This window comes from Budorcas taxicolor, chromosome 8, assembly GCF_023091745.1.
Source record: "Budorcas taxicolor isolate Tak-1 chromosome 8, Takin1.1, whole genome shotgun sequence".
Classification (NCBI taxonomy): Eukaryota; Metazoa; Chordata; class Mammalia; order Artiodactyla; family Bovidae; genus Budorcas; species Budorcas taxicolor.
Window position 1 is genome coordinate 8444475 of NC_068917.1, and position 13428 is coordinate 8457902.

Consider the following 13428-nt stretch of genomic DNA (forward strand, 5'->3'; position numbering starts at 1 on the left):
AAGGGAACCCTCTTGCACTGTTGGTGGCAATGCAAATTGATAAAGGCACTATGGAAAACAGTATGGAGATTCCTTAAAAAATGAGGAATTAAACTACCATATGACCCAATAATCCCACTACTGGGCATATACCCTTTGCATATTCCTCAGGTACACATGTTCCCCAATGTTCACAGCAGCACTATTGACAATACCTAGGACATGGAAGCAACCTAGATGTACATCAACAAATGAATGGATAAAGAGGTTGTGGTACATTGATACAATGGAATATTACTCAGACATAAAAAGGAACACATTTGACTCAGTTTTAGTGAGGTGGATGAACCTAGAGTCTATTATACAGAGTGAAGTAAGTCAGAAAGTATGAAAGTGTTAATCACTCATTCATGTCTAACTCTTTGTGACCCCATGGACTGTAGCCCACCAGGATCCTCTGTCCAAGGGATTCTCCAGGCAAGAATACTGAAAGGAGAAAGACAAATATCATACACTAATGCCTATATACAGAATCTAGAAAGATGGTACTGATGAACCTGTTTGCAGAGCAGCAGTGGAGACCCAGACATAGAGAACAGACTTGTGAACACAGGGAGGGCAGGAGAGGGTGGGCCAAATAGAAAAAGTAGCATTGAAACATGCCTGCATGCATGCATGCTAAGTCGCTTCAGTCACATCGCCTCTGTGCAACACAATGGACTGGAGCCCATCAGCCTCCTCTGTCCATGGAATTCTCCTGGTGAAAATACTGGAGTGGATTCCCATTTCCTTCTCTAGGGGATCTTCCCCACTCAGGGATTGAACCCACATCTCCTGTATTAGCAGATGGGTTCTTTACCACTAGCACTTATTCTAATTGCTGAAAGGTTGGAAAAATCAAAGAATGATCTAGGGAATTTATAATAACACTGAAAAGTAAAAACACATGCAGGTTATTTTTTCCCCATGACCTGTTTGACCTTAGATATATCACTTGATAGCTCTGGGTCTCAGTCCCCTAATCTGTAAAGTGAGGCATTGGAATCTCCTGCTGACTGGCTGAACTGTGGTCCACCGCTCCCGCTGTAGCGCTGTATTGTTACATGAAGGCTGCAGTGAGAAAACGTACTCTCTATTGTGTCTGATTCATGGCAGCTACTCAGTAAGTTCACGGGGTGCTCTGTGATTACCTAGAGGGGTGGCAGGGATGGCTGGAAGGGAGACACAGGAGAGAGGGGCTGTATGTACACATATGGCCGACTCACTTCATTGTACAGCACAAACTAACACAACACCGTAAAGCAATTATACTCCAATAAAATGAAAATTTTAAATAAAATAAATCAGCAAAAAAGAGATAAATGAGACAAGTCAATATATCAGGAGCTTTTTAGCCACTCTGCAAAATTCTAATGAAACCGATGATCTAATACTTAAAAGAAAAAACTTGTTAGAAAAGATACTATGTTTGAATCTGCAGTATCATTTTACTCAACAATTTGAATCCTAGTTGAAAAATTATATTTTAGCTGTAACTGTTCTGAGGCATGGGCCAACTAAAAACTTCTCATTACATAATCGAAAATTATGTGGGTTGTCTCGATGTTGATTGACTTGGCTTGATGGAGTCCTGTGAGAAATCATGCCATTCATTTCTGATCAAATTCACATTCCAACCCACACATTCAGAATTCTCACTGACACCACTAAAGTGAAAGGAAATTGAGAACCAGATCTCTAAGAGACCAAATTGAAGGTTTCCTTTGGGTTCTTGGACCTAGGTTTTAATTGTCCATTTTAAAAATAAATTTTTATGTGTATTTATCTTTCAGTAGGATATTTTTTTAGTCTGGACTCCTAAAGAATGAACAAGATGTATTAAAATGTGAAATAACACTTTCTGAAAGTGAGAGTAGGTAAACAAAAATACTCTAGAGATTTTTTATTAAAATGCCATTTTTGTTCTCATGTCAGGAAAGAGTCCATGTATGAAATAAAGAATATTAGGAAGACTATAGCAACTTCTTAGAATTCTGTGGGAATCATGGGGTTAGGTTACTATAATTAGGAACCACATCCCGAGCTTCCCTGATGGTTCTATGGTTAAGACTCCCTGTTTCCACTGCAGGGGACATAGGTTTGATTCTTGGTCCAGGAACAATGATCCCACGTGAAGCAGGGTAAGACCAAAAAAAAAAAAAAAAGGATACACCTTCTATTTTAGCAAAAACAACCAAAAACACACTTTGAAAAACGCATTTGCAAAGGAGAACATGAGGAATTTTTCACTGGTACCAAATAAGAATGTTTCTAGGACATTTTTACATTATTGCCCCATGAACTTAAAGTCAGTAAAGTTTAGAATATAAAAACTGATGTGGAAAAGTAAACTAGTCTGCTGTAAGTTAAAAAAGAAAGCATATTCATTACTTGGTTCAATAGCGATCATATAAAATGGAAAACTGATTTCCATTAGGTATTTAGCAAAGTCACAGGTCTATGGCCTGAAGAATAAAGAATCTTCTCTAGGAATATGTTGCTTCATGGTTATATTCATTTTAAAAGTCAACCCAAGGATAACAGTTGCTTCCTAATGGCAAAACCCAAAACCTGCTTTGTGACATTGTCTGAGCAATATTCATAAAGTAAACTAATATGTTAAAAGTTACACGGACACACAGTCCCAGTAAAACATGTCTACAGTGTGTTAACATTCCCAGAGAAACAAAATCAGTAACAGTATTTTGGAAGAAGTCAAGGAGTATGAAGATAAACAAATTAAAAATTGCAGGACACGAGGCCAGTGGGAAGGGTTTTGGGCAATTAATATATATTTAAAATGGAAAATAGAAAGTAGAGAAAGTGAAGTCGCTCAGTCGTGTCCGACTCTTTTGTGACCCCATGGACTGTAGCCTACCAGGCTCCTCTGTCCATGGGATTTTCCAGGCAAGAATACTGGAGTGGGTTGCCATTTCCTTCTCCAGTGGATCTTCCCAACTCAGGGACCGAACCCACGTCTCCTGCATTTCAGGCAGACGCTGTACCATCTGAGCCACCAAGAAAGTAGAAGAATAAGTTAAAAATATCAACGGCCCTTCTCCCTTTTCTCTGATGAGAAAACAATGCAACAATGAAATCTTTTTTAATCTATGGGGAACAAAGCTATCCTTCTCTTGATGTCACTGAAAAATTTTGCACAAGAGTTAACTCCCATCTGTGTGATGAGGTATGGATTGCAACCCACCCAGAATCCAGCTCTGAGTTCCCTGCACAAAAGCAGCAGGAAGTTCAGTCTGTCTTACAATGGCAGTCCCTTCTTCTCCAGGAAGACAAACATTCCAGAATCCAGTGAGGCCAAACCAACAGACTTGTCCTTTTGACCATGGCTACCAATCCACTGGGGTGGCCACCAAGAACCTTGCTGGCAAGCCACCTGGTTTTGAATCCAGCAGTTCTGGGAATTCCACACAGGGTAGTCTGTTAAAGCCAAGAGCTGTGTTTTTGGGGGGAGAGTGGGGAGGTGGAGAGCAGGTATCCTCCCTGTATATCCCAGTGGCACTTTCAAAGCACAGGGTGGGGGGCTCCATCACCCCAGGATGACAGCTCTATGGAGGTCTACCTTCTCCCTTCTCCCTTCCCACCCTGGGCATCATCTGTGATCTCAAGCTGGGAAGGGCAAGAATTAGAAGGACAAGCTTCTATGAGCCTTTGAGCAGATTCTTCCTGCCAAGCCACAAGAAACACTGGGGCTGGTGCCCTGGCTCCCTCTGTGCTTGAAGTGAGAGGGTGGTGGCCATCCAGGTGGAAGAATAAATATAGACTAATTTAGGGATAATCTGTGCTGCATTGGCATTGCCCATTTCATGGACCAGCGGGAATTCTGAGCGCCCACCCTGCATGGCTCTGCACGGGTCACCTCTCAAGCATCACCCCCACCCCCACCCCCTGGATGCTCTGGTGCCAGCAGCACTGGCCTCCCTCCTCCTCTTATTACTATTCTCCTTCCCAGCACAGGGCCTTTTCCAGCCTCAAATCCATCCTTTATTCCTCTTTCTTTCCTTTTTGAAAAATGAATTACCCTGGGAAACTTTTCAACAATTCCTCTCTAAGTATTATCACAATAATGATGTTTCCTTGGAGAAATCGACCAGTAGACTGACAGATACTAATATTTTATGATCTATCTGTAATTTCTCGGTAGAATTGCCACTTTTATCTGACTCTTCTCTAATTTTATCAGACCCTAAATCATTGCATTTGGACTGCTGTGAAACTTGAACTAAAGTGTCAGGTTAGGACACAATTTACAATGAAACTTTAGCTTCCAGAAGTGGAAAAGTAAATCAGTTTCTACAGTTTTACTCTTTATAACAAACCAGGATATAAAATTCTAGGCATTTATCCTAAAGAGTTATTCACACACATGGAAATGATATATGTACATTATTTATTGTGGAAGTTCTGAAATAGGAAAATAGTGAAAATAATCTAAATGTTCACTCTATACATAGATACACAAATTTATGCATAATGGAATAATGAGCAAATATTAGGAAAATAAAACAAGAAAGCCCTTTTCACCAAGACATGATCATTAAAACATGTTAGGGAGGGACTTCCCTGGTGGTCCAGTGGCTAAGACTCCAAGCTCCCAATGCAGGGGACCTAGGTTCAATCCCTTGTCAAGGAACTAGATCCCACATGCCACAGCTAAGAGTTTGCATGACACAACTAAGAGAACAGCCAAATAAATAAACAAAAATAGATATAAAAAAATATGTTAGGCAGTTTTAAAAAGAATTAGGTAAAGACCACTGGATGTAGCATACAACCATTTTCATAGAGTAGGAAGAAAAATAAAATACATTTATGTTTGCTTATATAACTGAAATATCTCTGAAAAGATACATAAGGAAAACATACGGTTGTTTGTGATGATACAGTTAGACTGGTGGGGACAGAAGTAGGAGCAAGATTCCTTGTAAACACGCAAACATACCATCTACTAAAAATACATATTTTAAAATATTCTAAAACAAAGATTAATGGGTAGATTTTCAGACTTTCATTTCTGAACAAGTTGGAGTAACATGGCCCAGATTTACCCTGTCATCTGAAAAAACAAGAAACAAACACACGTGAAACAGTGGTTTTCAAGATAGCAGACATCTAGGGATGAAGGACACTGATTCCTGAGAGATGGGAAAAAATTAGGTGAGACCTGGAATCATCCCCAGTTTGCTTACTTGAGAGAGTCTCCAGGTTGTGGTGTAAGGAGAGGAGCCTGGTGAGGCCAGCCTAAATCAATGTGGAGCCAAGAATCTAGGGAGAAGAGGGCAGCTGGAATTTCAAGAGCAGAAGAGAGTCACACGGGAGGGAGCTCCCGAGGGTACCCCCCGAGTCCTCCGCAGAGGACTGACAAGAGCCTGTGCATGAGAAGAAACTGCCCACAAATGCAAAAGAACCACTAGAAAGAATCAGAAGGAACAGTGGCCAGAAGGCACCCAAGGCTGAGAAGAGAGTCTGTTCCCATCAGACTGAACAACCCGATGATCGCAGGACCTTGACTGAAGCACACACAGGGTCTTGCCTTAAGGGTGTGAATAATTTGTAGATTATGCCTTGCTTAAGGCTTGCAAAAGGGTCAAACTACCTCCAACTGCATCCTGGAACAAAGCTCAAAAATGTTCAAAATATCCAGCACCCAAAAAGTTCTGTATCTCAAAGAAAAATTTTTTACGCACGCAGAGAAGCACCAAATGCAATCACGAAAAATATTCAATTAACCATAAAGATAGGAAAAGAAGGAAAAGGAAACAACAGATGGGACATACAGAAAGCAAAGAAGATAATTGTTTTAAACCTTAATGTTTTAAACCTTAATGTTTTAAACCTTTAATCACATGAATAATCATATTAAAAGTAAGTGATCTCAGCATCCCAATGAAAAAGCAGGGATTTTTAACAGCAAGATGCAACTATAAGCTGCCAACAAGAAAACCACTTTAAATATAGACACAAATAGTTTAAAAAGTAAAGTAAAAAGGCCTAACAGGTATAAATATTAGTGTTCTGAGAGTATAAATCTAAAGAAAGCTGAAATGGCTATACTAATACCCAAGCAAGATCAATGCCCGAGTAAAGAATATTACCAGAGGTGATGAGTCATTTTGTAATGAGAATGAGGTCAATTCATCAAGAGCACATGAAATTCCTACACATATATGCACTTATTAATAGAGTTACAAAATGCATGAAGCAAAAATTTGATAGAACAGAGGAAGAGATAAACAAATCCAGAATTATAGTCATAGATTTCAATATCCCTCTCAGTAACTGATACAACAAGGAGGCAGAAAAATCAATAAGAATATGGAAGACTTGAACAACACTATCAACCAGGTTTACCTAATAAATATTTATAAACCACTCCATTCAGTGGCAACAGAATACATTCGTATAGATCACATTCTGACCCATTAAAAAACCCCAATAAATTTAAAAGGATTCAAGTCTTTCAAAGTGTGTTCCCTAACCACAATGGAATTACATGTAAATCAATAACAGAAAGATCTCCAAAAAAACATCTCAAATAGTTGGAAATTAAATTACATACATTTATATAACCCATAGGTCACAGAAGGAAAACAAAAGAGAAAGTTTGGAGTATTTGAACATGATGAAAATGGGAACACTGAATATCATGTTTTTGCAGAATTCTTCTAAAGCAGTACTTCAGGGAGACTTATAGTACTAAATAGCTTTATTAGAAAAACATCTCAGATCAATAATATCAGCTTCCACCCTAAGTAACTAGAAAAAGAAGAGAAAAGAAAGTACAAAGTCAGTAGAATAATTAAACTAATGAAGACCACGGAGCAATCAACGAAATATAAAACTGAAAACAATAGAGAAAAATCAATGAAACCAAAAGTTAATTCTTTAAGCAGATCAATAAACTTCTAGCCAGACTGACTAGGCAAAATAAAGGAATAACATAATTTGCTCAGCACCATTAATCATTGTGGAAATGCAAAACAAAACCGTAATAAGATACCGCCCCTGTTATAGTGACTAAACTTCCAACTGCCCATATCAAGTATATGAGGATAGTAGCAGTTGGAACTCAAATACAGCTGGTGGGAATATAAAGTTACAAGCACTCTGGGAAAGAGTTTCACAGTTTCTTAAAAGGCTAAACCCACACCTACCACATGATTTAGTCATTGCACTCACAGGCTTTTTCTCAAGAGAAATGAAAGCATATATCCACACAAAGATTAGCACACAAAACTCATAGCAGCTTTATTTGTAATAACCCCAAACTGAAAAAAAAACCCAAACGTTCATCAGTGTGCAAATAGATAATCAAACCATAGTATATCCATGCAAATGGAATACTACTCAGCAATAAAAAAGGAAGAAACTATTAACAGACATTACAACGAGAGTGAGTCTCAGAATAATGACACGAATGAAAGGAGTCTGACGCTCCCAAAGAAGAGTACATACTGTATGATTTCATTTATATAAAATTCTAGACAATTCAAACTCATCTACAGAGGCAGAAATCAGTTATGTCCTAGAGGAAAGGAATGAGAAGAGGGTCAGGAGGGAGGGAGGGATACAATGAGGAAACTTTGGAGGCACGATAGATGTGTTATTTTTTCCTGAATGTAATGATGGTACCCAGCGGTATCCATAAGTCAAAACCTATCAAATTTTCCACTTAAAATATTTGCAATTCATTGCATGACAACTATACCTTAGTTACACTGTTCAAAAGATGAATAGACAAATATGAATAAATACACAAACGAAAGGCTTGTTTCATACCAATCATTCACACTAATCAAGATAGGAGATGCTAATTTATCTAGGGCTTGGAAACAATATCAGTGAAGGTAAGGGGGTCCACATGAATTTATTTTATTATGCCTCAAACTAACCAAAGATACATCCCAAGTTTAGTTTTTTATAAACTCACCAAGAAAACAAGATGTTGTGCTTCCACAAATCATTTACAATAAAAAAATATCAATCTAGGATGTTCTCTTCCCAATATCTATACTAGCTCCATATCTATAATAGTAGTAACTCTAGTTGGGAGATTGAGTCTGCACAGTGTAAATTCTGTTGCACTCTAGTCTCATGTTTTACACAGGAAAATGAGAATACATTGGTAGGACTTAAGATCTTTCCATTTGTGGTCCAGACTGAAGAGAACTGACAATTTCTTTTTGTAATTTTATGAAATGCAGGTGTATTTTGGCCAAAATAAACACAGCTCAGTGCCATGTTCCTTCAATATTAGTGGATATTTTCATACATTCTAATGATTTTTCTTGCTGTGTTTAAACTGATGTCAACTAAGTTTACTTCCAGTTTTGACCATATCTCTGGTCTAAGAACATATATACCCAGCTGCATTCTGAATATCCTAATTTCCCCAACACTTGGACACATCATCTTCCCACACACCTAAACTAGTCCCTGCTCCATTAGATCCAGAATTCAAAAATTAGGTACATGCAATTCCATTACGACTATTGCTCTTTTGGGGCTTCCCCAGAGGGTCAGCAGTAAAGAATCCCCCTGCAATCCAGGAGATATAGGAGATGCATGCTCGATCCCTGAGTGGGGAATATCCCCTGGAGGAGGGCATGGCAACCCACTCCAGTATTCTTGCCTGGAGAATCCCATGGACAGAGGAGCCTGGCGGGCTGCAGTCCACAGGGTCGCAAGGAGTCTGACATGACTGAAGCAACTGAGCATGCATGCATTGCTCTTTTCTAACAGTGAAGCAAGCTATATATTATGCTGGGTTATCTCTCAATTATGTTTTATAATTTATTATTAAGGACTGAGAATTTCTAATCACTTAAGCCCAAGCCCCATGGATCCAAAGACGACACAGATGTATCAAATACGATCACTGAGGAACTGCCCCCAGGATGTGGTCTCATGCCGGTCTGTCCCAGCTTCAGCTGTGATTCCCTCTAAAATTCAGGGCATGGAAAATGGGAAGAGAATATACTGCTGGAGAAAGAGCGAAAGTAAGGCACATCTGGTTCCAAGACTTCCATTTCAAACAGAATTTTTGAAATGCATGAGATCCTTTGTGTTATTATTTCAATCCTGCTCACTTTCCTAGGGGAGAAGTAAATCCCTCTTCCTGTCTTGTAATCTTTCCATCTACAGAGAGTATACACATATTTTTTAAAATCTTAAACTGAAGTGATTAGGCCAAGTACCATCGTAACATACAAAGTCTCTGAAATATACAACACACTTAAATAAATTCACATTTATGTCCCTCTAGAGCATCATAAAAAGTTACCAACGGCACAACTTCAGTGAGTCTGTAAATTGGTGTGTCTTATTTACTTAGACATTTTTAAACATGCCTTCAGTATTTAGTGTCTTGTACTTATATGTATAAATATCCTTTCTTTCCAAAAAATCTTCAGAAGTGTCACAAAAATTGTGTTGACTGTGTGTGTTTTTACAGATTTGCTTGGTCTGCATAAAGTGTTCTCCAGGTGTTTTATGTACACATTTATGTAGCTGTCTCTCTACCTGGGGTAAAGAATCCTCCTGCAGTGCAGGAGACTCAGAGATGTGGGTTCAATCCCTGAGTCGGGGAGATCCCCTGGAGAAGGGAATGGCAACCCACTGCAGTATTCTTGCCTGGGAAATCCCACGGACAGAGGAACCTGGTGGGCTACAGTCCATGGCATCGCAAAGACTGGGACACAACTTAGCAACTAAACAACATCAACTCTCTTTAAACACTGAAACAGAAACAGCATTGCAGTAAAGAACTCAAAGGCTTTGGAATCAGAGTACCTGGTTCAGCCACAGCACCACCACCATCCTGGCCCAGAGAGGATGCTGGGCCCTCCCTCTCTCATCCTGTTTCTCCCAATAGAACACAGGGATGGTATTCCTAGGGCTGCAGTAAGGATTAGTCAAAAGAACTGGACAAGAATCTCACAGAAGAGCCCAGCATACAGTGAACATTCAAAAACACAAGAGCAGGGACTTTCCAGGTGGTCCAGTGGCTAAGACTCCCAGCTCCCAATGCAGGGGTCCAAGTCTGACCCCTGGTCAAGGAACTAGATCCCACATGCCACAGCTAAGCGTGTGCGTGTCGCAACTAAAGACCCCACATGCCACACCTAAAAAATTCCATGCGCCACAACTAAGACTCGGCGCAGCCAAATACATAAATATTAAACACGCGCACACACACACGTGAGCAGACTCCTCTGGCAGTCCAGTAGTTAAGACTTCATGCTCCCACTGCAAAACAGGGGCAAAAACATTAAATAATAATAATAATAGAAAAACTGAAAAGCTGCTCCTGAATTGCAAAAAAAAAAAAAAACATTTTAGGGCAGGATCCAATGATTATAAATTACCTCATTACATAATGTGACTGCAATGCATCCTAGCAAGAGCAGAAATTATTATTTGATCAAAAGAATGTTTCCTAGAAAGGTAGACTTTAAAAAGAACATCATTATGACCCTGTATGCAAGACAGCAAAAAAGACACAGATGTGTATAGCGGACTTTTGGACTCAGAGGGAGAGGGAGAGGGTGGGATGATTTGGGAGAATGGCATTGAAACATATATATTATCATGTAAGAATCGAATCACCAGTCTATGTGCGATGCAGGATACAGCATGCTTGGGTCTGGTGCACGGGGATGACCCAGAGGGATGTTGTGGGGAGGGAAGTAGGAGGGGGGTTCATGTTTGGGATCGCATGTACACCCGTGGTGGATTCATGTCAATGTATGGCAAAACCAACACAGTATTGTAAAGTAAAATAAAGTAAAAATAAAAATTAAAAAAAAAAAAGAACATAATTAAAGTGAAAAGACTGAACTCCAGCATTGGCATGCAAATAAAACTAGTTCTGGTTGGTTATTTTGTTCTAACTGACCATCTCATAGTCTGTTAAATGGACATGACCTGGAAATGGTAGGAGCATGGTGAATACATGTGAGAAATTAATTAAAGTTACGGTCTACAACTGTGTTTTCTATGTTTTTATGTGTCTGATAGTTTAAGATCTCTTTCACGTTGAGGAAAAGCCATAAAACCACTGATTTTCCCAACGTATCAGTCACTAGTCATCATATACTTCTCTCTGATGACAAACACACGTAGCTAATGTGTGACTCCACGGGGCTTGAGTGGCTTGAGAGCCTGAACTATGAGGTTCAAAGCCCATGGGGGTTCCAGGAGCGATCGGAGACCCAGTGAGAACTCATGTACGCTCACAGAAAACCTGTGCTGAAACACTGTGCAGTGACCACTGAAACTTAAAGTTTGCTGTTTTTATCCCCAAGCAAAATGCCCAGTCCCCGATGCTCAGAGCCCTCTAAAGATGGTTTTATTCCTTTCACAGGTCTCCCGTTATGGCTGGAGGGCTCTTTGCCGTGGATCGCAAATGGTTTTGGGAGTTGGGTGGCTATGATCCAGGTCTGGAGATCTGGGGAGGAGAGCAGTATGAAATTTCTTTCAAGGTAAGCCGTCAGCACCCTTGCCACACTAGGTCGATGTCTTTTTGACAATTCTAATGGAATGGCGACATTTCGTTTTGTGACCTGTGCTGTAAATTGACATCGAAAACAGACATGTCATTTTCCCACCTCAGCTTTTGGCTGAGAGAGGCTACTTCCTCCTGAAGCTTCCGAGAGACGCAGTCATGTCATCAAAGTAAAGCAGAGGAGAAAGTCCAGAATCCCACTTGCAGGCAAGAACCGCGCTGCGAGCGCACCCCGGCTGCTCCACTGGCGGTGCGTTCCTTCTCAGGTCCCCAGAGCAGACAGACAGTGGCTAGGAGGTGAAAACAATGGAATTACTGGAGCTTCTACCCTTTGTGTTTGTTCTAGAACAAACACACGTGTTGGAGAAGGAAATGGCAACCCACTCCAGTATTCTTGCCGGAAAAATTGCACGGACAGAGGAGCCTGATGAGTCACAGTCCATGGGGTCACAAAGAATCAGACATGACTGAGCGATTTAATGGTTAAATGATGTATATATGTATAACTGAATCTTTATAGAATTCCAAAACAAGTGAGTGTTTTATTTTTATCTGATACTACTCAGGTTTCATTTCCACTTGCTTGGACCATAAGTACTTCTAAAATTATATACTTTATTACATATATTCTCAGTCGCTCAGTTGGGTCTGACTCTTTGCAACCCCATGGACTATAGCCCACCAGGCTCCTCGGTTCATGGGATCATCCAGGCAAGAATTAGGGTGGGTTGCCAAGCCCTTCTCCAATCAAACTTGCTCTCCTGAATTGGCAGGCAGATTTTTTACCCACTGAGCCATCCAGGAAGCCTTTATTACATATACATAACGTATACAATGTATCTGTTCAGTTAGTTCAGTTCAGTCCCTTAGTCGTGTCTGACTCTTTGAGACCCCATGAATTACAGCACGCCAGGCTTCCCTGTCCATCACCAACACCCGGAGTTCACTCAGACTCACATCCATCAAGTCGGTGATGCCATCCAGCCATCTCATCCTCTGTCGTCCCCTTCTCCTCCTGCCCCCAATCCCTCCCAGCATCAGAGTCTCTTCTAATGAGTCAACTCTTCCCATGAGGTGGCCAAAGTACTGGAGTTTCAGCTTTAGCATCATTCCTTCCCGAAGAACACCCAGGGCTGATCTCCTCTAGAATGGACTGGTTGGATCTCCTTGCAGTCCAACGGGCTCTCAAGAGTCTTCTCCAACACCACAGTTCAAAAGCATCAGTTCTTCGGCGCTCAGCCTTCTTCACAGTCCAACTCTCACATCCATACATGACTACTGGAAAAACCATAGCCTTGACTAGACAGACCTTAGTCGGCAAAGTAATGTCTCTGCTTTTGAATATGCTGTCTAGGTTGGTCATAACTTTTCTTCCAAGGAGTAAACGTCTTTTAATTTCATGGCTGCAATCACCATCTGCAGTGATTTTGGAGCCCCAAAAAATAAAGTCTGACACTGTTTCCACTGTTTCCCCATCTATTTCCCATGAAGTGATGGGACCAGATGCCATGATCTTCATTTTCTGAATGTTGAGCTTTAAGCCAACTTTTTCACTCTCCTCTTTCACTTTCATCAAGAGGCTTTTGAGTTCCTCTTCACTTTCTGCCATAAGGGTGCTGTCATCTGCATAAAAAAGCCTTAATTACATTTATATACATATATATATACATATATTCTAATACACACATGCTGCTGCTAAGTCACTTCAGTCATGTCCGACTCTGTGCGACCCCACAGACGGCAGCCCACCAGGCTCCCCTGTCCCTGGGATTCTCCAGGCAAGAACACTGGAGTGGGTTGCCATTTCCTTCTCCAATGCATGAAAGTGAAAAGGGAAAGTGAAGCCACTCAGTCGTGTCCGACTCTTAGTGACCCTAAGGACTGCA

At 40.5% G+C, this 13428-nt stretch overlaps 1 protein-coding gene across 1 annotated transcript in view; it reads left to right on the forward strand.

Annotated features, from left to right (window-relative positions):
- Positions 1-13428, forward strand: part of GALNTL6 (polypeptide N-acetylgalactosaminyltransferase like 6) — a 1453898-nt gene that overhangs the window by 1308527 nt on the left and 131943 nt on the right. Inside the window, exon 7 of the mRNA XM_052644952.1 lies at positions 11402-11519. Within this exon, the coding sequence (XP_052500912.1) occupies positions 11402-11519 (118 nt within the window). The remainder of the gene's footprint in view (positions 1-11401; positions 11520-13428) is intronic.